General features: G+C 40.4%; 1 protein-coding gene across 1 annotated transcript in view; it reads right to left on the minus strand.

Annotated features, from left to right (window-relative positions):
* LOC145414074 (uncharacterized) overlaps positions 1-25,679 on the minus strand; it is a 68,530-nt gene that overhangs the window by 12,564 nt on the left and 30,287 nt on the right. The window contains exons 9-11 of the mRNA XM_080283638.1: positions 20,923-20,988; positions 15,185-15,279; positions 6,167-6,246 (exon numbers count right to left, since the gene is read on the minus strand). Coding sequence (XP_080139764.1) covers positions 6,167-6,246; positions 15,185-15,279; positions 20,923-20,988 — 241 coding nt within the window. The remainder of the gene's footprint in view (positions 1-6,166; positions 6,247-15,184; positions 15,280-20,922; positions 20,989-25,679) is intronic.

The raw sequence follows: 25,679 nt of genomic DNA on the forward strand, positions 1-25,679 counted from the left end.
GAGGCATTTATGTTTTATTCATCTGTTTTATTTTCATGAGAGAAATTTTCTTTGTAAATCATCCCATTAAATCTACTATGTTGAATATCATGCTATATGACACATGCTACAGTTGGTGTCACATGGAAAACCCTTATACTACTCCATTGTTAGGCCTGCATAGTCTATTTGAAGGAAAGCTGAAAAAGCCACCACCCTCCTTCCCTTTCCTCTGATCCCACCTCTGTTTGCTCTCCCTCTGTGCCAGGTATGTGGAAATAAGTGCATTATGTGGAAACAAGGAAGGAAGGAGAGTGGAAAAAGAGGAATGGAAGGTGTTGTGCACCAGGTGGTAACAGAAAGAGAAGAGGAGAGGCGAGACCAAGGTATAGTGCAGGTGCTGTTATCTCCATGTACATAAACAGTGAGAGGTTTGATTTTTGATGTAGTGATTTTTTCCATGCTTTCCCCCCCCCCCCCAGCTGCACATGAACTCTCTAGAGTCTGCCCTACATTCTCAGAGAACGATGATAGTATTCCCCCAAACATCTCCATGTACAGTACATAAACAGTGAGAGGTTTGATTTTTGATGTACTGATTTTTTATGCTTTTTTTTTTCCCTCCTGTCTCAGATAAACATGAACTCTCTAGAGTTTGCCCTACATTCTCAGAGAATGATATTAAAATTCCCCCAAACATCTAACTATAGCCAGACACCTTAATCTCGGAATGGGTCACCATTGGCTGAAGAGTGTAATTGTAAACGTGTATCAGGGGAAGGGTGATGCCCTGGAAAGAGGAAGTTATAGAGGCATAAATCTTTTAGGTCAGATAATGAAAGTAATGGAGAAAGTTCTAGATGGTATGATTAGAGAAAGAGTGAATATTGATGAGATGCAGTTTGGGTTTATGCCAGGCAAAGGGACCACCATATTCATTGTTCAGCAGCTTCAGGAAAAATATATGAGAAACAAAAAGCAACTGTACTTTGTTTTTGTTGATTTGAAGAAGGCCTTTGACAGAGTCCCTACAGAGATGGTGAAGTGGGCAATGAGAAAGCTTGGGATCGAGGAGTGGATGGTTAGGGTGGTTATTGCCATGTACAGTATGTGGGTGCTCGCACCCAGGTAAGAGTGAATGGAGATTTGAGTGATGAGTTTTCCATGAATGTTGGTGTGCATCAGGGGTCAGGTTTGAGTCTGTTTATCATGGTAAATGAAGCCCTCTCACATGACTTCAGAAATGGACTCCTGTGGGAGATGTTGTATGCTGATGATTTGGTGTTGACTGCAGAGAATGAAAGGGAGGCAGAGGAAAGATTTAGGAAGTGGAGAGACGGCATGGGGCACAAGGGCTTAAAAGTAAATGCAGATAAAATGAAAGTGATGATATCTAGGGTTGGTGGCGTTACTGTCAAAGAAGAGGGAGAGTAGCCATATACAATCTGCCACAAGGGTGTGGGAAGTAATTCCATCTTGTGTGGTGTTTGTAATAAGTGGGTGCATAAGAGATGTAGTGGTATTAGAGGTAGACTGCGAGATAATGCTGATTTTATGTGTGTGGCATGTCAGGGAGAGCAGGTGGAGATTGTCAGGCATGAAAGGATTGAACTTGCTGGTTAGTCTATGAGTGTGTGGAAGAGTTTTGTTATTTGAGAGATATGTTATGTGCTGGAGGTGGTGCTGAAGCTAGCTCTGTGGCTAGAGTGAGAAGTAGTTGGAAGAAGTTCAGGGAGCTGTTCCCTCTCCTGACACTGAGCGGTCTCTTCCTACATGGTAAGGGATCTTTGTATGCAGCATGTGTTGGGAGTGTAAGACTGTATGGTAGTGAGACTTGGGAAGTAAAGGAAGAGGATATTTGCAGGCTCAAATGTACAAAAATGGTAGTGATTAGGTGGATGTACAATGTGTCCCCACGTACAAGGCCTGGGGGGGCTGGGTTTGCGATGGAAGAATCGAGAGGTAGGATGGGACTGGAGTGTATTGATGATGTGATGAGGAGAGGTAGGTTGAGGTGGTTTGGGCATGTGGAGAGGATGGGGGATGATAATTGGGTGCAGAGAGTGAGAAGCTTTAAAATTGGGGTTGGGGTTGCAAGGGGTAGACTGAAAAAGACATAGGAAGAGGTCATTAAGTGCGACCTTACAGTAGGATTAAGGGACAGAACAGGGAGGCTGACATAGATCAAGCAGCATGGAAAGCCACCATTAGGTGACCAAGGCCAACGCATGCAGGCATGTTGGTGCCTTCAAAAACGAAACGATAAACAAATTGCCTCCCTGTCACCCTGTGATCTGCCATCAGACTTCCTTCTCTTGAACCTGCACCAACCTCATTCATATACTGTACCTCTCCAACCCATCCCTTCACCTCATTTTCGCTCTTCCCCTCCTCCACATCTGCACCTCACTCACAAACATTCCCCTTTAACAGGATTGGGTGATGAGTTTAAGATGGGAGGAGTTAAGATGAGTTCATGTCACATCTGACCTTCATTCTAAAGCCCTGCTAACAAATCCAACATTGTGAAGTGGTCTCAAGTGTGAAACTGAGTTATGATGACAAAACAGATGTCATCAGATATTGTAGACCCTCCTTTTATGCAGATAAAATAATGACCTGAGATACTGTTCAAGTGGAGCACAGATACACAGAGTTCATTTTCCATTATAAAAATCTAATATGCTCACCAGCCTTCCAGCCTGACCTATACCTGCCTACTAACAACTCTATAATCCCAACAATAGTAGACTGCAGATACACTTCCAAAGAGTATAGCTTAGTGCATGCAGACACAAGACAAGTTTAAAGGAGTAGGCATGGGGAAAAAAAAATCACCTTGATAGATGATGGCTTATCTACCTCCTTTCTCTCCCACACTTTACTCTTCTTCCACTCTTCCTGTTGCTGCCTTTTCTCTTCCCCTTTTCTTCTTTTTCTTTCCATTCCCCTTTCTGTTACTTCCGTCCCTTTCTCTCATTCCTTTTCTGTCTCACCCAAAAGATATAAAAAATTGCAATAAAAGATGGAAATAAGTGGAAATTTATATCCCTCACTGGCTTATCATTATCATTTGGCCACCTGAATATTTACATAGGCTCGCACACTCAACACTTACTCAGTGTGACTGATATAAGTGTTCTTTTTTCACACTCTTTCTCTCTCTCTCTCTCTCTTCTTAACTTTCTTCCTTGACGGTATTCTCTCTTCCCTTTTTTTCTTAACTTTCTTCCTTGACGGTATTCTCTCTTCCCTTTTTTTCTTAACTTTCTTCCTTGACGATATTCTCTTATTCTCTCTCCCCCTTTTTTCTTAATTTTCTCCCTTGACGGTATTCAGTGCATACAATGCCAGAACAATTTGGTACCAGTCATCAATCAGTACTCTTAACTCATTATTGCTTAAGTTGCTGGGTGTGGAATTTTGCTGGAAGGGCACAAAGCATCCCAGCTTTTGCAAAAATGGCTCACAGGTCCAAATTTTGGGATTCTCCTCTTTAATAATTGTTAAATTTTTTTTTTTTTTTTTTTTTTTTTTTTTTTTTTAAAGGACCATGGTAACATGTTAAAAGAAGGTGATGAATGTGTCAGTTTTTAACCAGTTATTATCCAAGGTTTCCACCCCTGGCATGGAAGTGGGGGGAATACTTTTCCAGTATCTCTGCTTGTCATAAGAAGTGACTAAAAGAGGCCTTTTTGTCACCAGTCTTTCTCTTCTTACTGTCCTCTTTTTCTTTTCTGTCCTACCACTATTCTTTAAATTTCTCTGTTTCTTCCAGCCTTAATTTTTTTTTATACTCCTATCATGTTTGACGATTGATTTTATGGTCATGATCATTTCAACACCAAGACCATTTCAACACCAAGACCACTTCAACACCAAGACCACTTCTATGCCAAGATCATTTCTATCCAAGACTACTTCATTGCCAAGATTATTTCAACACCAAAACCACTTCCATGCCAAGACCACTTCTACACCAAGACCACTTCTAAGCCAAGACCCCTTCTGTGCCAAGATCACTTCAGTGTCATAACCACTTCTGTGCCAAGACCACTTCTACATCAAGACCACTATGCCAAAACCATTTCAATGCCAAACCACTTCTACACTAAGACCACTCCTATGCCAAGACCACTTCTACGCCAGAACCTTTTCAACGCCAAACCACTTCTACACCAAGACCACTTCTATGCCAGAACCTTTTCTGTATCTCCTTCCCCATTTCTTTTCTATTCCTAGTCATATTTTTGCTTTGAATTGGTGCCATATAATCTTTGATACCTGGCACTAGAAATTCATTATTCAATTCAATATCCAGCACTGCTGGATGTAGGATATGACATAAAGTGTACCAGTGCTGTACTTAGTATACCCTCCTCCACCTGCTGGTTGATTACTGCAAAGCTCATAGGTCCAAATTTGGGAGTTCTTCTTGTATCAGCTTTTGAAAATGTTCTGTTTTGTCCTTTATTTTATTTTATTTATTTTAAGACCATGGGCCCTAACAGGTTAACCTGGGAACTGCAACTTACATCAATAAATGCCTAGTAGGCAGCTGTGACTTAAAGTTTGTGTCAGGCAACAAAAGAAGAATAGTTATTTTCCACACTTTTCTTGGCGACCAGTGGGTGACTAATGATATTGATCACATGATGGCATCAGGAATTTTTTTCAGCCACTTTTCCCATTTATCTGTCCTCTCCTGTTCATGTTGTGTTTTTGTATGCAGTCCCCTTAATATTCGGATGTTAAGACATGTTTCTTGACTACATTATTGCAGATAAGGAATGCCTCATAGATACAAGGTCTGTACAGAAAGTATCCAACCTCATTTTATTTCTCACCAACCAGTTGTGTAGCGCAGTGCAGGACCTTCGTGCACATGTGTGATTAATACCAGCCACCACAAGTGACTCAGTGGTAGTTAGTCAGCCTTTGTTCATGGTCGTGTACCTTACGCTTATCGTGTTCCCGTGCACATCATGATGACTGCATCAAATTTTGCAAAAAACTAGGTGATATCCAAGCTGAAACTATCAGGAAGATTCAGCAAGTTTTTGGAATTGAGGCCATGGGGGTAACATAAATAGAGTGGTGCAATCACTTCAAAAATGGCCAAATGTCAGTCAAGAGTGATCCATGTCCTGGGAGGCCATCGACAAGCAGGAGTGTTGAAAATGTGAAGAAAGTCTGCGATTTGGTCATGGGTAATTGTCGGCTGACTGTCAGTACTGCAAGTATAAATTGACCATACTGGTGCCCTCTTCTCTCCTTAACCCGTCTACTACCTCCATGACTAACTACACCTTTGCCTACTACCACTAACCCCTCCCTCTTACATAGCTCATCAGTCAAAACTGACTGACTGCTTGTTTAATGGGGCTATGACAGAGTCTCTGTCTTATGTGTCTGCATCATACAAAGATATATCCAGTGTTTTTTCCACACCGTTAGTACACCTTCACTTATCCAGGTTTTCCTGCATTCTTCCCAGACATTTTGTTTACTGTCTTCACTATAATTTTATTATTTCTACATGCCAGTATGCAGTACTTCATCATCACCTAATTCCTTCCCATTCATCAGCCTTTTCACAAAACGTTTCTGCTATTATCAAATTCCAGGTCACCACATTCACTCTTTGGCACCATCAACTTCAGTCATACTTAACACTACTCCACTCTCATTATTCCCATTCATCAGCTTTTTCAAAATAGTTTTTCCATTTGCCCTTTATTTCTGTTCCATTTGCCATCCTTCACTTTTTCCTACGTTTTCAATATGAATTTCTAAACTTTTGCACCACTTTCCAAAACAGTTTCTAGCATTCATAAACTTTCCATTAGTATTTCCTTCAAATACCTCAGTTGTATTTGTTCATTCTCAGCTTCTTTGCACCCCACTTACTCTTAAGATGGAATACTCATATCTTGCATTTGTGAACAATGCAGTAGAAAAAAAAAAAAAAAAAAAAAAAATGCCTTTTTGACATTAAAAAGCTACAACAAAAAGAAGAATGATGAATTAGTACATAAATACTGTAGTGGCATAAATATATGTAATCATTAGAATTTTGTTTAATTTTGGGTTACATTAACTTGGAAATGAATGGTATCATTTTAACACTAAAATATATTTACTGTATAGTATTCTTTTTCTGTAATGTAAAAGCAATGCAACGTACATGAAGATGAGTGGCATTACGAGTGTTCTCCTTCAACTCTTCCTCTGTGATGTTGCTGCTCTCAGACTCTCCGTCCAACACTGAAATATAGGTAAAAAGTATGTCACTGAAATATAGGTAAAAAGTATGCTATAAAGCTAAGCCATTAACTGGCATGCTAAGTTACCAGTTAAGATATTTGATAACTACTGAGATACATTTAGAAAGAACTGATAAGAATTTGACTCTTAAAGGCATGAATAACCAAAATATGTAAGAGATATTTCCAGCCTGGGGTCTACAAGGGAATGGGTGCAAGGAATCTGCAACATAATGAAAGAAAAAGCAAGATTTTTACCCTTTCCCCTCAAATATACAAACGTGTGTATATTTTATTTTAACCTCTCTCTGCCCATCAGTCTGTGTGTGTGTGTGTGTGTGTGTGTGTGTGTGTGTGTGTGTGTGTGTGTGTCTCTCTCTGTATACACCTAGTTGTATTTACTTTGTTGTGATATACTGGAAATGAGCTACACTCATGGGGTTTCCATCTCCGTTTCTCAGTAAGTCAAATTTTGCTTCGAATTCATTTAAGTTTTTAGACTGAACGATCTCTTTGTCCAGGCTGTTCCACAGGTCTGTGCATCTATATGAAAAACTGTATTTCTTGATATCCTTCAACTTTTTCAGTTTCATTCTGGGTCCTCTTGTTATTCTCCCACCCCATATGAACAGGACTTCTCTGACAATTTTTTCTACTCCCATCATGGCCCTGAACACTACAATCACGTTGCCTCTCTCTCTCCTTTCTTCTAAGCTAGGCTGATCTAGCTTTTGCAGCCTTTCCCTGTACGACATCTCCCAGCCTAGGGACCATCCTGGTTGCTGTTCTTTGTATTCTCTCGATCTTGTTTATATCTTTCTTTTTATGTGGGGATGACACTACTGCCGCATATTCCAACCTGGGACGGATCATGGCCACTATCAATTTTTTCATCATCTCCTCATCCATGTAATGAAATGCTATTACATTAGTCAAGAGATTATACATCTCACTAACTATCTTGTTAATGTGTTTTTCAGGTGACAAACTATCTTGGACCAGCACTCCCAAGTCCATCTCTTCTCTCACTTTTGTGATTGGTTCATTACCCCTCAAATAATTCAGTGACAGTCTCTTGGTGCTTTTACCCATTTTGAGTATTTTACATTTTTTGCATTGAATTTCATTTCCCACATTCGGCTTCAATGACGAATCCTATCCAGGTCCTCCTGCAGCATTTTACAATCTGCTTCAACTTCTACTTTCCTCATGATCTTTGCACCATCAGCAAACAGACTTGCATAACTGTTCATTCCATCTACCATATCATTGAGGTAAATAAAGAACATTACGAGCACTAACACTGAGCCCTGTGGGACTCCAGTTGTTACAGATACCCTGTCTTTTATTACTGTCCCCATTTGCCTGTCTCTCAAGAAGTTTCTCATCCACTCCAAGAGGTTCCCCTTCAGTCCTCCTACGTGTTCCAACTTCCACATTAATTGCTTGTGGGGTACCTTATCAAAGGCTTTCTCCAAATCTAAATACTGTATACACAATCTACCCAACTATTTCCCTCTCATGTAGCACATCAATTGCCTTTGAGTAGAATCTCAACAAGTTGGAAACACATGACCTTCCACTTCTGACTCCAAACTGACATTCTGCCAAATTGTCCATCTCCTCCAGATATTTTATCCATCCGTTTTTCAGGATTCTCTCGCACAGTTTTACAACCATGCTGGTCAGGGACACTGGTTTATAATTCAAGGATTCTTCCTTGTTCTCTCCCTTATAAACTGGTACCATATTGGCCCTCTTCCACTCCCGAGGCACTTTCTCTTCTTCCAGAGAACACATAATTAAACTGTGAATCTTATCTGCCAGTTGTTCTCTGCATTCGTTTAGTATCCAGTTAGAGATCCCATCTGGTCCTGGGGCCTTCCTCACAGCCTGAGTTTCCAGTAATTTGTATACTTCTTGCGCTTCAGCTTTTACGTATTTTAACACTACATTTCTAGTCACTCCCTCCTCCACAAAATCACTTTCTCTTGTGAAGACTGATTGGAAGCATTTATTCATTATTTCAGCTTGCATAACCACATCTTTATAGACATTTCCTTCTACTTTCAACTTATTGATTCCTTCCTTTTGTTTCAGTTTGCCATTAAGAAACCTGTAAAACAATTTAGGTTCATCCTTACATTTATCATTTATACCTTTTTTGAAGTTTCTTTCTTCCACTCTACATATTCTTGTATATTCATTTCTAGTTCTATTATATTCTTCTTTTGTTGTATCATTACCTCTCTTTCTCCATTTGTTCCATGCCTTATTGCTTTCTATTTTTGCTGTCATAAAACCTTTTGTTGAACTAGTCATTTCTCCAGTTCTCTTTCCCACTAACTTTGGCACATACTGTACTTTTCCACACCTGTATCATAGATGTCTAGAAAGATATCCCACTTCTGCATCTCTCATGTTTCCCTAAATTCTCTCCAATCCGCCTCTTTGAAAAATTTTCTTAATCCTGTAAAGTTTGCTTTCCCAAAGTTGTATCTTCCATGTCTGCATAGCTCATCTTTTATCTCCTCATTTTCTTCTATTGTTTGGAACTCTATCACTACGTGACCACTTTTTCCTATAGGACACAAATATTTCAGAGATTCAGTTGCATCAGGCTCTTTGGTTAGAATTAAATCTAGTCTTGTTGGTGTGTCATAACCTCTAAATCTTGTCTCTTCTTTGACCCACTGGGTCAGTACATTATCCACTGCCATATTTAACAGTATACTGTCCCACATATGACCACTTTTTCCTATAGGACACAAATATTTCAGAGATTCAGTTGCATCAGGCTCTTTGGTTAGAATTAAATCTAGTCTTGTTGGTGTGTCATAACCTCTAAATCTTGTCTCTTCTTTGACCCACTGCGTCAGTACATTATCCATTGCCATATTTAACAGTATACTGTCCCACATATCTTCACAACTTCCCGAGTCCCACTCCTGCCAGTTTACCTCTTTACAATTGAAGTCATCCATCAGGATTATGTTGCTGCTTTTCTCAGTCACTTTTTGTATGTATCTAGCCATGTCCAACAGCATCTCTTGATATTCTTCCTCATTCCATGCCCTTGTCTTGGGGTGGACATATGCTACTGTGATGTTTCTCTTGTCCTTCCCTCTGGATTCTAGTACCATGTTTATCACTTCAGTCCTATCCTCTCCCAGTTCCACATTATCCACATTTATGTTGTCTTCACTGCTGTCATCACTCCTCCTCCTCCCGTTTTTTCTTTTCTATCTCATCTCCATAGTTTGTATTTCCCATCTCCCATTTGGATTTCAGTATTCTCTCTTAGCTTAGTCTCTACAAAGCACTTATGTCTGGCTCATTTACCCTCAAGAAATCATCTATTTCTACCCTTGCTGAGATTAGACCATCTACAATAGTGTTCACCACTTTCAACCTTTTTGCATTGTTTTCTATTATGTCCTCTTTCCTTCTCTCCTTCGGTACCACTTCCTCAAGTTCTGATTGATAACTCTCCAATAGAACTCTGTCTTCTTTTCCTCTTATCTCTGGTCTTTTTCCTTAGCTTCCTTAACAGATTCCATTATTTTAGCTCTCCCTTCCTCTCTCATTGGGGAGGTGGTGGCTTAATCAGTAGAGAGGTGCTCTGCAGTCCTACTGGACCCAGGTTAAAATCCACACTGGGGCAGGGAAAAGTTTAAGGATTTGAACTTCATAAAAACAGACTTTACTGATCTACCAGAAGACCCACATACGTGTCATAAAAATACCCCTACTAATACCAATACACCAGTCCTGTATGAAGACAGCCCTAGCATGTATTCAATATGGACGGTGGGTTTAACCCTTTAACCGCGGGTGTCATCCCAGAATGACATTGCAAAAACTGGACCAAACCGTGGGTGTCATTCTCGAATGTTTGTGAATATTTTGAATACCGCGCGTTTTTTCCGTGCGCCAATTGTTTCAAGGGAGAGTAGCTATTAAGTTCTTTCATCCAGCCGACCCCCATCTCCCTCTCCCACCCCCCGGGCCCCCACCTCCCTCCTCCCACCCCCCGGGCCCCCCACCCCACCCCTGACCAACCACGCATCAGTATCTGTCCAGCTGTGTGAGTGACAACAGCGCTGATGTGGCAGTGACGTGCGAGCAATTACAGTGCCTTTTACCTGCCTCAGTGAACACAGAGTGGGTGTTTATCGTATGTGCAGTGTTCATATATGTTTATAGTATTATTATCAGAATGAGGTTGGCATTTGGTAATGGCGTGTGAGCAAAAAATAGTGATTACAACACCGGTGATGTGGCAGTGAAGTGCGGGCAATTACAGTGCCTTTTACCTGCCTCAGTGAACACAGAGTGGGTGTTTATCGTATGTGCAGTGTTCATATATGTTTATAGTATTATTATCAGAATGAGGTTGGCATTTGGTAATGGTGTGTGAGCGAAAAATTGTGATTACAACACCGCTGATGTGGCAGTAAAGTGCGGGCAATTACAGTGCCTTTTGCCTGCCTCAGTGAACACAGAGTGGGTGTTTATCGTATGTGCAGTGTTCATATATGTTTATAGTATTATCATCAGAATGAGGTTGGCATTTGGTAATGGTGTGTGAGCGAAAAAGTGATTTTAGATCGCTCACTTCTAATGGCACTGCCCATCCAGTGATAGTCAACGAAATCATGAAACCTACATCATTGCAAAGCCGAAGGTTAGTGCTTTCTAATGGTACCATATTTTTCGCTCTAGATTTATTCTGTGCAGAGTTATGAAGGTTTAAAGTTTGTTTACATTTTGGCTGGAACCCCCGCGGGAGGCCAGTTGCGGCAAAACAATGCCCGCGGTTAAAGGGTTAATGCTGAAGTGGTGTCCTGTAAAGGTGTATGGTATGTAGGAGGACTACTTGGCGCTGGGAGCAGGCTGTGAAGCTTATGCCCAGAGTCGAACACATTGAAAAAAAACTGCATCTTTCCTTATCCAGACATATTAGAATCCCTCCTTATCTGCTAATTTCTAGGTCTTGTTGATTATTTCATTTACTGTGACCTGAGATTGTAATTTTACTTTTAGTGGCCTTGCCCCTCCCTCCACATATTTTTCCAGCCTAAACACTTCTTTGATCTCCTCTTGGGCTTCATCATTTCCTTCCATAGCTATTGACGTTATTTCCTTCACTCTTCTCAGTTCTTCCCTTTCTCTTTCTGACCTCATTGACTTTAGATTTTTCTCTCAATCCTGAGATAATCACGCATTTTTTTCTTGTCTGCTGCATCTCTAAGTGATTCTCAACTTTTTAGTACGCTAACCATTTCTCTCTCTACCTTTTCCTGGTTTTCTTTCTTCTGTTGTTCTGTAATCTTCTTTAGATTTCTTCTGTTGTTCTGTAATCTTCTTTAGATTTATTTTCTCATCTCCCTGAATTTTCTTCCACCCTTATGCTCATCCTCAGTTTCCTAAATATTGTATGTCCATCTTGCATCTTTGTTTTTGATCCATGCTCTTCAAGTTTACTTTTCATCGTATCCCTTTCTTCCTCCAACCTCTTATTTTCTCTTTTAAGCTGTTCTATTTCATTTGAGGCTGAATCATTACTCACTTTTAATTTTGATATTTCACTCTCTTGCTCTGCACTATGTGAACAGACACTGTCCACCTCATTCCTTAATCTCTTTCTCTTGTAGTGTTCGTTCCTGCAACTCTCTAATTACTAATCATACCTTTTTTTTCATTCCTGGGCATTCCTCTCAGCCACTTTCTCTACACCTGCTGCTCTTGTTTGGTTCACTTCAATACTCCCTCCACTCCGGTCTTCAGTGAAGAGTCCCGCAAACTCACCTGCACTGGATGTAAACAATGGACTCTATCCTTCCGCCATTATACACCCGAACAAAAATTTTAAACTTCATCTATGTCTTGTGCCCTTATTTGACAGAATCCCTCATTCTTTCACTAATATCAGACGGGACCACCACTCATGCATTCAGTTTACATAATCACAATTGGTTGGCCTCTTTTTTCCTGCTGTTTTAGATTATTTCCCCACAATCAGCTCGGAGCAGCTCCTCTGTTGGGGACGTGTGTGTGTGTGTGTATTGTGTATACAGTGAGTCCTTGATATACAAAAGGGATAGGGATCAAAAAAATCTTTCGTAATTCGAAATTTTGTATATCAGAACGATTTTCCCTGTTGAAATATGTACACATATAAATGGGGGGATGCGTCCCAGGATCCCCTCGGACCCCCACCTAAACTTCATCCCCCCCCCCCTAATAAGAAGTAAGCAATACCTGTATACAATTGTAGAAAAGGTGGCCATATTCTTGTACATCTCCTTTTTCTTCATGACAGTTCCAGTGGTGGAAACAGCAAGGCCTAAAGCACGCCCGTCGCCCAATCTCCGAGACTCCCTGCCCCTCCTCATGGGGTCTTATAATTTCCAATTTCCTTTTCAGAATTAGAGTACGGTGCTGCTGCTTCTTTGCAGCGGGCTCTCCCAATGCTGGAGATGATGGAGGACGCTTGGAAGGCATGGCGAAACAATACGAAAAGGTGAAGGGCTGCGAAAATATCCTCACGTAAAAAAAACTGCAAGCAATTATGGGATGGGAATGAGGGCCACTGGTGTGTTTACACAACCCTACTCTACCACCTCAAGCAGTCTGGCATTCACAGTTCACCTCATCCCAGATGTTTTCGGCCGATGTATACATGCTGATGTAACACGCATCCTAATTTTATTAATTCTTACACGAATCGTAGCAAATCACAGGATGGGTTTAGGGAAAAGAAAAAAAAAAAAAAGCCAGGTGTGCCAGACGAGTCTTTTCACATATGTAAGAAAAAGAAATTGATTTTAGAACTTTGAAAAAATGGTCCCAAGGCCGACCGCGGGAGTACGCAAATATCTGAACTCAGCCACTGAGGGGGCTAAACAAACGTTTTACTTTGAGCAGTAAAAGCACCTTACCAAATCAGTTCCTCCTGATAGTCTGTTATATTTTTCAGATTATTTCTAGGTTGGTAAATACAGTAAACGTTTCTTATTAAATCTGTTTCCCCATCATTTTTAGCTGTTCGGGTGTGACAACGCTTATTTCATTAACATAATGGTGGCAAGGGCTGTTCTTCCCCAAGTGTTTAATTAAACCTGGCCAAACCAAGCTTATTTGTACCTAATAATTTTAACCTAACCTAACCTCCAGTTGGGAAATTGGGAAACGATATCCACCTTTAAGCACGCCGAGTTTCTTCCACTGCGCTGGAAACGATCGTAGGGGAAAGTGACGATAATAACGGGGAGGAAATTTTTGGAGTACAAATGTGGGCGATTGTGTGTGTATGTGCCAACGCAAGATCGTGCAAGCAGAGTGAGAGAAGACTTCTGGACAAATGTGGAAGTGTGCATGGAAAAGTTTGGAAGGAATGAGTGTTTTTGATCGGTGATATGAATGGTAAAGTAGGGAATGTGAAGGTGGATGGAATAGTTGGTGAGTTGGGTGTGCCTGCTGAGATAGATGAGAATGGCATTGTGTTAGTGGACATTTGTGCTGGGAGGGGGTTGGTGACAGCCAATACCCTCTTCAGGCACAAAATGATCCACAGGTATACATGGCGAGTGATGAGAAGGGTGGGTGGTGAACTGAATGAAAGGAAGGCAATGATTGACTATGTGTGTGTGGATGAAAGGATGCAAAAATGTGTAATGGATCCAAGAGCTTATAGAGGTTGGGGGAGTGGACTTTCTGACCACTACTTGGTGGTGGCCAGAATCAGGGTCCAATTAGGATGGAGAAATAGAAGAAGGGAAGGACGGGAAGAAGGAGCATTTTGTAAGGAGAGTGGAATGGTTACAAGAGGATGAGAAAAAGGCAGAGTGAGAAAAAGGCAGAGTATAAGATAGAAGTGGAGGAACGATTGGGCAAATATGAATTGGGAGCAGATGAGGGACGTGGGAGGTGTGTGCAGGATATTTACAGAAGAAATATGTGCAGCATGTGATGTGGTGTGAGGGATGAAGAGAAGATGGAGGGGGGGTACAAGGAACAGCGTGGTGGACTGAAGAGGTGAGACAGGCTGTGGCACAGAAGAAAGCATACAATGAATGGATGAGAAATAGGAGCGTGGAAGAAGTTGAGAGGTGGAAGAGAGAGTTATATGTAGAAAGAAAGAAAGAGAAGTGAAAAGATTAGTAAGAAGAGAGTGGATGAGGAATTTGGAAGGAACTTGAGTGTAAAGTGGAGGGACTGTAAGAAAATGTTCTGGAAAGAGGTGAAGAGAGTAAGACAGGGTGGAAGTGAAGTTAGCAGGGGAGTGAAAGATAAAAATGGTAGATTACTAGTGGAGAAGGGAGAAAAACAGAGAACACTTTAAGGAACTGTTGAACATGGAGGATGGAAGTAATGCGAATATAAGTGGCTGGGGAATGGCTGGGAGAAGGAGGGAGGTGAGAAGACAGGAAGAAATCAGTAGGAGAGAAGTTGCGGATGCAATGAAGAAAATTAAATTGGGGAAAGCCCCAGGAATTGATTGTGTGGTGAAATGCTGAAGTAATGTTGTTCGACTTTTTCGATCATGACAAGCACGGGAACATGATGAGCGCAAGGTGCACAGCCATGAACACTGGCTGACAGCAACTGAGTCACTCATAGTGGCTGGCATTAATCACGCATATGCATTGTGCTACATAAAACCACGCCCCTATCCTCCAACTGGTTGATGAGGAAAAAAAAAAAAATTAGATACATTCTGAACAAACCTCATACAAGAGACTGTCAAGCTGATGGGGTTAGATATGACCTTTATTAACCTCTTAACTAGAAGGGAACTCCTCATAAGATGAATAAAATCATATACTGTAATAAGAATGTGAAAAATATGTTGTGAAAGAGTTAACCACCTGTTATTGTTACAAATGTTTAGTCTCTGCCATCTCATGTTGTTGACATTTCAAGTTTATTCTTACCTACATGATGATTTCTTCTGCGGTTGATTCTCTGACGCCTTCTGTTCTGCCTTTTTATTTTCCTCCAAGCTGTTTTGGCCTGCGGTCCATTATTCCTGAGGTATAAATGAGTTCATTCCAGTACTGTTTACTGTAGTACAGTAATGGGTCTCATTTAGAAATCTGGTTAAAATATGGGCAAATCATTTTTATTGCAACACAATTACTGTCAGTATTGGACTGTAAAATAATGATCTCCTGAAAAGTCTCATGACTTTCAGTAGGCAATGAAACCAGTACTGGTGAGTCAGTTGTAAGAATTCACAATACTCAGTACTATAATGTATTATTCATAAGAGAAGCTTTGTGGGCACAAAGATCACCATCCTGATTATACTTCCTATTAGAGTTAGGTAAAATCCTAGAACAGTAAAGAGAAAGGATAGTATGTCTGTCAACAGAGTGCCCAGTGACACAAAAATATCCATGCATGACATCATGTGAACCTGCATTTAAAATTATATAAAGTCCTCCACACTTTATTCGCAGAGGTTATTTAAAAATATATATATATATATATATATATATATTTGCAAGGCCAGAAACCCACTTTTCACTCATGGCAAGTGATTTAGGAGGAACCCTGCAAGAAATGGCTTCAACCCACTTTTGACACCATGCAGCCATTAGAAATGGTTGTTGTTATTGTCTCATGATCATCAAGATGTGAATTCAAGTGGATGGCAAGCTGAAGTTATCCTTTTCTACAGTCCACCATCCTCCTTTTGGGGAACAAGGAAAGAGTTGAGGGACACTTGCCCATTTCTATCACTACCACCATGTGAAGGCGTCCCTATCCAGAAAGTGAAGGTGTTCCTCTCCAGAAATAATGATGGAAATAATCATCCCAGACTTAGAGAACTGAGGAGAGAGTGAACTGCTTCATGTCTTCAGTCACAATGTCACAGGATTCATGACGGTCTTTCCTGATGTAACTGATGTCTATTTTGCTTATAGGAGCAAGGACACAGGTCTGCAACTCTGCTCCATTGAATCCACTGAGGTGCCCGTCTCATTTGTGGATACTGTATCAGCCTTGCTATCATGACATATGCGGCCTTACTCTGTGCAACATGGGGAGGAATATACATGAACTTCTTTTGTTCCAAATTCACTTGCTGCTAGTGAAAAGTGCCTTAGAACCTTGCGGAGATTTGTTTTTTCATGGTATGCACTCTCATTTGAAGGCACCCTTTGGAGTGAATCCCCAAAACAAGATGGAGAGAGAGCAATAGGTAAGAGGAGGCCCAAAATGTCATACACTTGTTCAGAAACTAGAGCTGTTTACTGTAGCCATTAAGCTAACGAGAGTCTGATGATGAAGGATAGAAACAAGAATTGATTGTTGTATCTAATAAGCTAACCAGAGCCAGATGGACATCAAAATATTTTGTGAAGCTCAGCTCAGCTCAGCCACAGTTTGGTTAAGCTATGATTGAGGATAAATGAACACTCAGCAGTAGAAGGTGGTATTGCATCCCCAACCTGTAGTAGTAGTAGTAGTAGTTGTTCCTTAGGTAGTCCGGTCGAACAACTCCGAGTCCCTAAGGAGGGCCACGGCTGAGACTGGGCTTTCCCACAGAGCTCTCGAAGAGTGTATGTTGTGTTGTTGGCGCAGGCGATTGTGTGCAATGCAGTCTTCCATAATGTGCTTAATAGTATGGGATGCTGTGTTACATCCTGGACAGGCATCAGTGATGGAATCCAGCATCTTCTGATAGCTGAAGAGGGCTGGATGATGCCCACGTCTCAGCCTGGCCAGGTGGACCCTGTCCTCACGAGAGAGGTAGGATTCAGAAGGGTGGATATCAGGAGGCCGCGCAGGCAGCTGTGTGTTGTCTTTGAGTGACTGAATGGAGCAGCGAGTGGTTTCAGCATGGATATGCTTCTGGAAGCTGGTTTGAGGCGAGTGAGGAGGGAGAGATGACAGTATTTGTGTGATGTCATGTGCTGGGTGTTGTTTTGATATTCCTTGGTGTGTGTGGATGTGCTGCCATGTAGTGTAGTGGATGGTGGGGGTTTGTGGAGGCTGTGGCAAGAATTTGTGTGCCTCTTATGTCTAACTGATCCTTGTCTTTGAGGACTTTGGTTTCTTGGTGTAGGAGGTCTTTAGGCATAGTAGCTGTGCAGCCTGTGATTACTTTCAGGGCCTTGTTCTGTATGATCTGTAGGGTGTTGCAGTGTGTTTCAGTGAGGTTAGAAACCCAAGCGGGCTTGCACAGTTCATCACAGAATGTATATATTGTTTGTATACTAAGGTGGTGGTTTCTTTGTTGTGTCCGAATGCTGTATGGGCAAGTGACCTTAGGGCATTGAGTCTTGGTGTTAATTTATTTTAAATGTTTGTGATGTGTTGTGTCAATGACGTTGATGTATTGTATGTTACACCAAGGATTTTGTGTGTTCTTACCTAATTGTTTATACCTAATTGTATCTTTACAGGAATGAGTCAAGCTCGTACTGTCTCATGTGTTAAACCATTTTGATCATACACATCTTAAAATTTGTGAATAGTTTTGGCACACACAATTTCATTCGGTAATGCATTCCACTGATCAGTTGCCCTGTTTGGGAAACTGAATTTTCTTATGTATTTATCGCCACTCTTTTTGCGTAGTTTTTTGCAGTGTCCTCTTGCTGATGCTTCCTCGTAGGTTATATATTCATTTATGTCTATTTTCTTTTAACCTGAGATGCATTTATATAGCATAATCATGTCTCCTCTTTTCCTTTTCTCCTGTAGTGTTGGTAGATTCAGTTTTTCTAGTCTTTCTTCATAGCTTAGATCCCTTAAGCTTGGTACCCACCTTGTAGCTGCTCTTTGTACTTTTTCAGTGTTATCTATGTTTTTTTTGAGATAAGGATTCCAGACTACTGATGCATACTCCAGGGTTGGTCTGATGAATGATGTTATTATCTTTCTCAGAATGTCTTCATTTATATACGTGAATGCTGTTCTCATATTAGCAAGCAGTGTATGCATGTTACGTACCTTCTCACTGATGTGGTCCCTCTACTCCTTCCACCTCCTTGGCCTACCTTGCCTCCTCCCTCCTTCAAATTTGCTAAGATATACCTTTTTCACCACTTTGTTTTTATCCATTCTCTCCACATGACCATACCATCTCAGTACACTCTCTTCAATTCTTGTGTCCACAGACGTCCTCACTCCACATCTTTCACGAATCACATTATTTCATATCCCATCCACTCTCTGTGCTCCACATACATTCCTCAGCAATCCCATCTCCACTGCTGTCATTCTTGACTGTTCATTTTCATGCCACAGCATAGTCTCACATCCAGGTGTTAAAGTTGGCACTAACACTCCTTCATGTAAGCCTTGTGTAGCTGCAACACTCAAGCCTCTGTTTCTTGTCAAGGCCTACATTGCACCAGCTACTTTCTTTCTTTGTGTCATTCTACTTTCCACTTCTTTTGCACATTTTCCTCTCTTTTCCATCACTGTACCCAGGTATTTGAACTCTCTCACCAATTCCAATATCTCTCCATTCACTGCAACATCACACTGGGAGTCACCTTCTCACTCAGTAACCATCACTTTACTCCATTCTACATTTACTCTAAAGGCATGATGCTCACAGACACCAGCAAAACTCTGTACTAGTCTAGCAAGTTCTTGTCCGGAATTTGCAAGTAGTACTGCATCATCAGCATACAACAAATTTGAGATATTCCATCCATCACCATTCATTACCAATGCCATCCCCTTCTCCATTATTTGTGTCTTCAGTTCTCTCATCACCCCTTCCATATATATATAGAACAACCATGAGGACTTCACAAAACCTTGTCACATGCCCACACGGATCGTGAACACTTCACTAAGATGCCGATTTACCCTTACGCATGGTTCACTCATATAATTATATAATTTATATTTATCAAATCAGTAACTAAACCCACTCCTATATCTTCTGAGGCCTTTGGCATTTCAGCAGTCAACCTAGATGCACCTTCCACCTTCCCCAACTGTATCCTGTCTGTTGCACTGCTCACAGTAGCAGCATCAATTAAAGGCCAAGGGCCAAATGCTGGATCTGCTGACAAACCTTTTCTTTTCCAGTTAAACTCTGCATTATAACAATGGGAAATGGAACCAGAATAATGACAAGAGAAATGGTGACAATGAGTGGGTTATGAGTGATAATACAGTGTGTCAAGGTGTATAGGTCCATAGTTAGTGACCAAAAAGATCTCATAGTATTGCTAGCCATCAAGTGTAAAACCTAGAATGAGATTAAAAATAGTAACCTTGCTTGTGAGCCACAAATTAACATATGCTTCCAGGATGTGTTTGGGGGTCGCCAGGTTTTACATTTCATTGCACCCCAAATACCAGAAAAATTCAGGATATGGGCCAAACAGACACAAAAAATTCCTGATAGAGCAGAACACACAAGAATAGAGGGAAGAGGAGTAGAACTAATGCTGAATGGAATGAGCCACAAATCGGACTCCACATGCAAGCGGAAATGCAAAGTCAAGCACTCACTCATTCAAGCATACAAGATATTAATGACATTGCAGGATGATGATCATGACTCATCAGCCATTATAACATGAAATAAGAAGCTGTGAATTTTTTAGTCAGCTCTATGAGAATATTGTCAATCAACATTTCTCATGCCTGTTAGCCTTTTATGAAAGGGTGCCTTCAAATCTGGGAATAAAGAGAAAAAATTGCATTGTAATTAAAAAAAAAAAATCTGCAATATGAGTAGTATATGATAGAGACTACACTTAAAAGTCCCATGACGTGATACATTTTACATCCATCCATCCATCCATCATCCAATCCTATGTCACCCCATGAGGAGTGTAGGAACCCGGGGATAGGCAAGTTGGTCCTGACAATTAAGATGAGAGTGACCAGCCTCGCTCATCCCTGGGTGGCATTAGGTGAGCAATATACCCCAACCACCCCTTGGATATAAACCTACACAAGCTCAATCTGACTGAAGCACCTTAATTAACCACTAAACCACCAGGTGCCATAATCTGGTTATATGGTTACAACCCAGTGCAATAAATGGTTTCCTAGTATACAGGAAACCATTTGGCTTGACACTCAGAGTAGAGTTACCCATAGGCAAAAGGAAGAGGAAAGAATGAAGGAAAGAAAGACAGAAGATGGAGTGTAAAGTCACCCATAGGCAGAAGATAGAGGAAAGAGTGAAGGAAAGACAGAAGAGGAAGCATGGACGAGGGGAAAGGGCAGACACCCAAAGCAGCACTACATCGAGTGAGTTGATGGTGAGCGCCCCAACCTACCACTAAATACATTACATGGACCTTATAACACCTTTCCCTCTATCAGTGGTTAACCATTTGCAATGAAACTGCATGAAGTACTGTATTTAAATGAAGACTTCATAATTTTTTGTACAAAAATCTTTGTACTGAATACAGTAGACAGAACAACAGGGGAAGTAAAATACCATGAAATCTTAGTTACTTATCTGTGGAATGCAGAGAATGAAAGGGGTGGTTAGGATTTACTGCTCACATACTGCAGCTCAGGGATGAGTGAGTATAGTCACTCTCATTTTAAATGTCAGGATCAACTTGCCTAGCCCTGGTCTCCTATGCTACTCGTGGGACAACACAGGATTGGATGATAAATGAATGAATACTATCCTGTTAAATGTTTTATAAATATAAAGTAATTGCCATACCTCTGCCTGCGATTCCTTTGACGAATGTTCCTGCGGCTATTTCGTGCTTGCTTTCTTGCTTGACGTCTGAGGATGAGAAACGAACTACTGTATATTGCAGTCAGTAATTTTATCATCATCATTTCCATAAGTACAGCAGAGTATTTGCCTTATTCTGTCAATGGAGCCTCCTGACCAGAAATGGCCATGGCCTACTATCCATGTTACTTTCACCACATTTGCCTCTGTTTACTGCTGTCTAACTTAAATTTGCTTCTCTACTCTTTACTTTTCCCATAGCACAAGGAACATTTCTTTTTAACACTGCACATTCCGTGAGAACCTTCCAGGGTACAGCCTCCTCATACATTCTATGACCATACCAGGTGTGGGCACAGAATGTATGAGGAAAGGTGCAGCAAAATAATACGGACTGGTAAACTCAAATTAATTTCCAACATCTACTCAAACACATCATAAATCACTCCCACTGTTTACTCATACATTAGATATCTATCTTATACAGATATAACAAGAATCATAAGCTGAAGGAGATATGATGGTTAAAAATGGTAAAAGCTAGTCCTATGTTTCAGAGGGAGTCCATGGTTAGGCAGCTGTAGTTCTGTACACTTGAAAGGGGATAACCAGCATCCTTCCACATGTAACACTGTGCAATAAAAAAAACATCTAGTCACCTCTTCTGGATGTTTAAACATATTGTAGAACCATCACCTCAATTGTTTAGAATGCCTCATTCAGAATGATGGCTTGGACAGGTGCATAAATTCAAACCCCAAGGTGACTAGAGCTTTTTTCAATAACATACTGCCAGCAAGGGAAATAAGCTGGATTATGATGGCCTAGTCATGGGCCCCCACACCTGAAGGAGAAAATATGGTGCTGGCTTTTATCATTTCCACCATCAAATCTCTTTCAGCATATACCTATAGATACTTTATTACATCAAAATAATACACTATTAATGACAGCCCTCACTCACTTCCTAGTTAAGTTTAAAAGATGCTAACTTGTCAAATCCAATAAGTAGTCTCTGTTTTTCCATCTGATCACATATGGTGCTACTGAGTTTCCAATAAGTTTTTCTCTCTTTACCTGTTTTGTTAATACTGTATTGCTTAACCATGCTTCCAGTCTCCACTTGTTTTCTATATTCCATTTCATATTGGCCTCTATCATAATCAGTACTGAGCATTTAAATCATCTACTGCATCTACTGTACCTCAGTATGCTTCCTATATGACAGAAATTGAAAAAGAGAAAAAAATGCCAAAACAGTACAGTATTAGGAGAAAGTGAGCATGGAAACTGCGTAAATGTACACATTCATAAGATTAGGCTTGCTGTACCAAAATAACAAAGACAACAAGGATGAAGGAGGCTAGGGCAAGGGAATATATGTTTTCAGAACCATGGATTCTTTGTCATTTTAGAAATTTGTGCTTCATATTTTTTCACTGAAAATTTAGCAGATAATATGTACCACAGAAGTGGGATATCATTTGGTAATTTGGGGATCAGTTAAAAAATACAGCATGCCTTCATTTTATGATGAGGATGCTTTTGAAAAAATCCACCGCATATCAGTTTAGAGTATTATAATGTACACATTCATAAGATTAGGCTTGCTGTAACAAAATAAAGACAACAAGGATGAAGGAGGCTAGGGCAAGGGAATATATGTTTTCAGAACCATGGATTCTTTGTCATTTTAGAAATTTGTGCTTCATATTTTTTCACAGAAAATTTAGCAGATAATATGTACCACAGAAGTGGGATATCATTTGGTAATTTAAGGATCAGTTAAAAAATACAGCATGCCTTCATTTTATGATGAGGATGCCTTTGAAAAAATCCACTGCATAACAGTTTAGTGTATAATGAGTCAGTTATATCATGGGTTCGATAGGGACACATCTTTGGTCAGGGGTCACCCACCCAACAACCTCCACAGAAGTTTCTAACTCACCCAAACTGGTTGTTATTCAGTTCACTATACTTCACTTGGTATTTACCCCCCCAAAAAAAGTCTAAAAGCTAGTTTTAACTCACCTAATCTTTATGGTACAGTAGAACCTTTCAGGAATAGACTAACTACGGGGGGGAAACCTGATCAGATAAAGCTGAAAATTCATTATGTTAGGTGTCCCCCCCTTGAGGTGGAATTTCAAGGACAAGTTTGAAAATAAACGAGTACAACAGCATAATCTTGTAATAAAGATGAAAACTGTACCCATTTTACAACTTGGCCTATAATTTTGTCTTTTTGCAGTTTATTTCACATCCTTGTCATTGCACGTCTTCATGAACAAATATATTGTGACCCATTGCACCCCATTTAATGGACATTGTTCATTACAGCTGACAGAAGTCCAGTGGCTTCATAGTGTCTGTTAAATCCAATATCCAGTAAATTGAGGTATGTTAATTTGGAGTGTTACTATAGTTACTTTACTGCACTTCACTTGCTGCTTGAACTCCAACACCATATTACTGTTCCATCACTAACAATGACGCACCTAGTACGGTAGACCCTTGCTATAACGAACCCCAGTATTGTGGATATTGGATTTAACGGATGCCACAGAACCCACCAAACTTTCATCCGCTATAATAAACAATGTCTGTTAAATGGGGCATGATGGGCGCAACACATGTTTCCTTTTTTACTTCAGCCCAACCTGAAACTGCCCTCTCACCATTGTGATTGCTGAGATGTAATAACAGACTTTAGTTATACTGTACTGTCCTAGTCATGAAGAAGTGCTATAACAAGAATGTGATATAAACAGCAATATGGTGAAATTATGGGTCAAGTTAAGAGAAAAATGTGTATAGTTAACATTTTTAGTGCTAGAATATGTTAGCATACTCATTTATCTTCAAACATGTGCTTGAAATCCCACATCAGGGGAGGACCCTCAGATATAATGAACTATCAGCTTTAACGGACCTGGCTTTCCCCCAGTTAGTCTGTTATAGTGAGGGTCTACTATTGTGACAAGTGCAAATGTATTCTTGGAACAAACAAATGAACGTAGACTTGTGTGAGCGATATCATATAAACGAAAACAGCAATCAGATATCAACCTGTGAGGCTTCATATGGGATCATAATCATTGTATAAGTGAAAATTCCATGGTGTATCGAAAAAGAAAGGTCCTAAGTTTTTTGTCATCATATAGGCGATTCATCACATACCAGTTATCGTATAGTAAGGGTCTACTGTAGATTCCTAATTTGCCCATTAATCCTCCATTTAAAGAACACAAGAGGCACTGGAGTGTGTAAAATTAATCTAGAGTGCATATACAGAAAAGCTGTTATTAATCTGGGGATGGAGGAGATAAGATTCACATGGACCTTGTAAGCTGAAGTTATTAATAAACTCTCCCATCATCTGATCTCAGTTTCATCCAAATGTAAAAAGTTCATATCTTCAGTCAGGACCTTCAGCAGTTCTTTCACATATTATCAATATATTAGCATGACTAACTAATGCAAGAGTTAACCGTTACTCCCAGTCTTTCATTTATCCAACAAGTCAGCTCTGGAACTGTCTCCCTCTATCTGTATTTCCTGCTGCCTATGATCTCCAGTCATTCAAACGCAGTGTGTCCAGGCATCTCAAAATGATCGGATCTTGAATTTGGCTGTCTGTTGTATTTTGTTTTTCTCTTGGAGGGAACTGTTACTGCGGGCTCATGGCCTTTGGTTCCTTCTTCCTCGCGTTAAAGAAAAAAAAAAAAAAAAAATGAGGGCGGATTTATATCATGCACCTATCCTGATACTACTTCAGTTTTAATATGCCTTCCTGACTTTACCCTATAACTCATCCACATACTGTACATATTAAATATCCAGAATGATACATCATTACTGTAATACATACAAAAGCCACTCTTACATTCTTTTTAAAGTCTCACCCATACAAAATTTCCCTCTAGGTTATTGAACCTAGGAGAAAAATATAGATGTTGAAAAACCAAGCAGAAAGCGATGCCTTCTATAGTGAGATGAGGAGAGTGGTGGCTGAACAGGAAGACATGGACAGAAGTGTTAATGAACAGTACAGAGCCCTCAAGACCAGCCTTTTGAGAGTTACTGATTCAGTATGTGGATGGACAAGAGGCCCACCAAGACATAAAGTGACTTGGTGATGAGATGAGGGTGTAGAAGCTGCAGTTAAGGAGAAAAGAAAGCTTTTCCGGGAATGGAAGGAGGGTGGTAACAAAAAGGAATACTTGGCTGCCAAGCATAGGGCTAGAAAAGAGATTTTTTAGGCGAAGTCTCTGTCACAAAGACTTTTACTTGATAACTTAAATCGTGTGGAAGGGAAAAATATGATTTTTAAGGGGGCAAATCAGATGAAGAGGGAGAAGAGGGATATTATAAGCAAGCAGTGTGTGAAGAATAATGAAGGAAAGGTTGTGATGAACAGTGGGGATATTAATGGCATATGGAGAGAGCATTACAGTCGGTCATTGAATGAGGAGTTTGACTGGGACAGGGAAGGTTTGGAGCCAGCAGATCCAGTGTTTTGCCCTTGGCCTTTGATTGGCGCTGCTACTGTGAGCAGGGCAATAGGCAGGATGCAGGTGGGGAAGGCAGCAGGTGTGTCTGGGTTGTCTGCTGAAATGTTGAGAGACTCAAGAGATATAGGAGTGAGGTTAGTCACCGACCTGATAAATATGATTATTTATGAGTGTGTTGTCCCAGATGATTGGCTGAAGAGTGTAAATGTAAATGTGAACAAG

This window comes from Coenobita brevimanus, chromosome 98 (assembly GCF_032717465.1).
Source record: "Coenobita brevimanus isolate Jiangsu-jjx chromosome 98, ASM3271746v2, whole genome shotgun sequence".
NCBI classification, from domain to species: domain Eukaryota; kingdom Metazoa; phylum Arthropoda; class Malacostraca; order Decapoda; family Coenobitidae; genus Coenobita; species Coenobita brevimanus.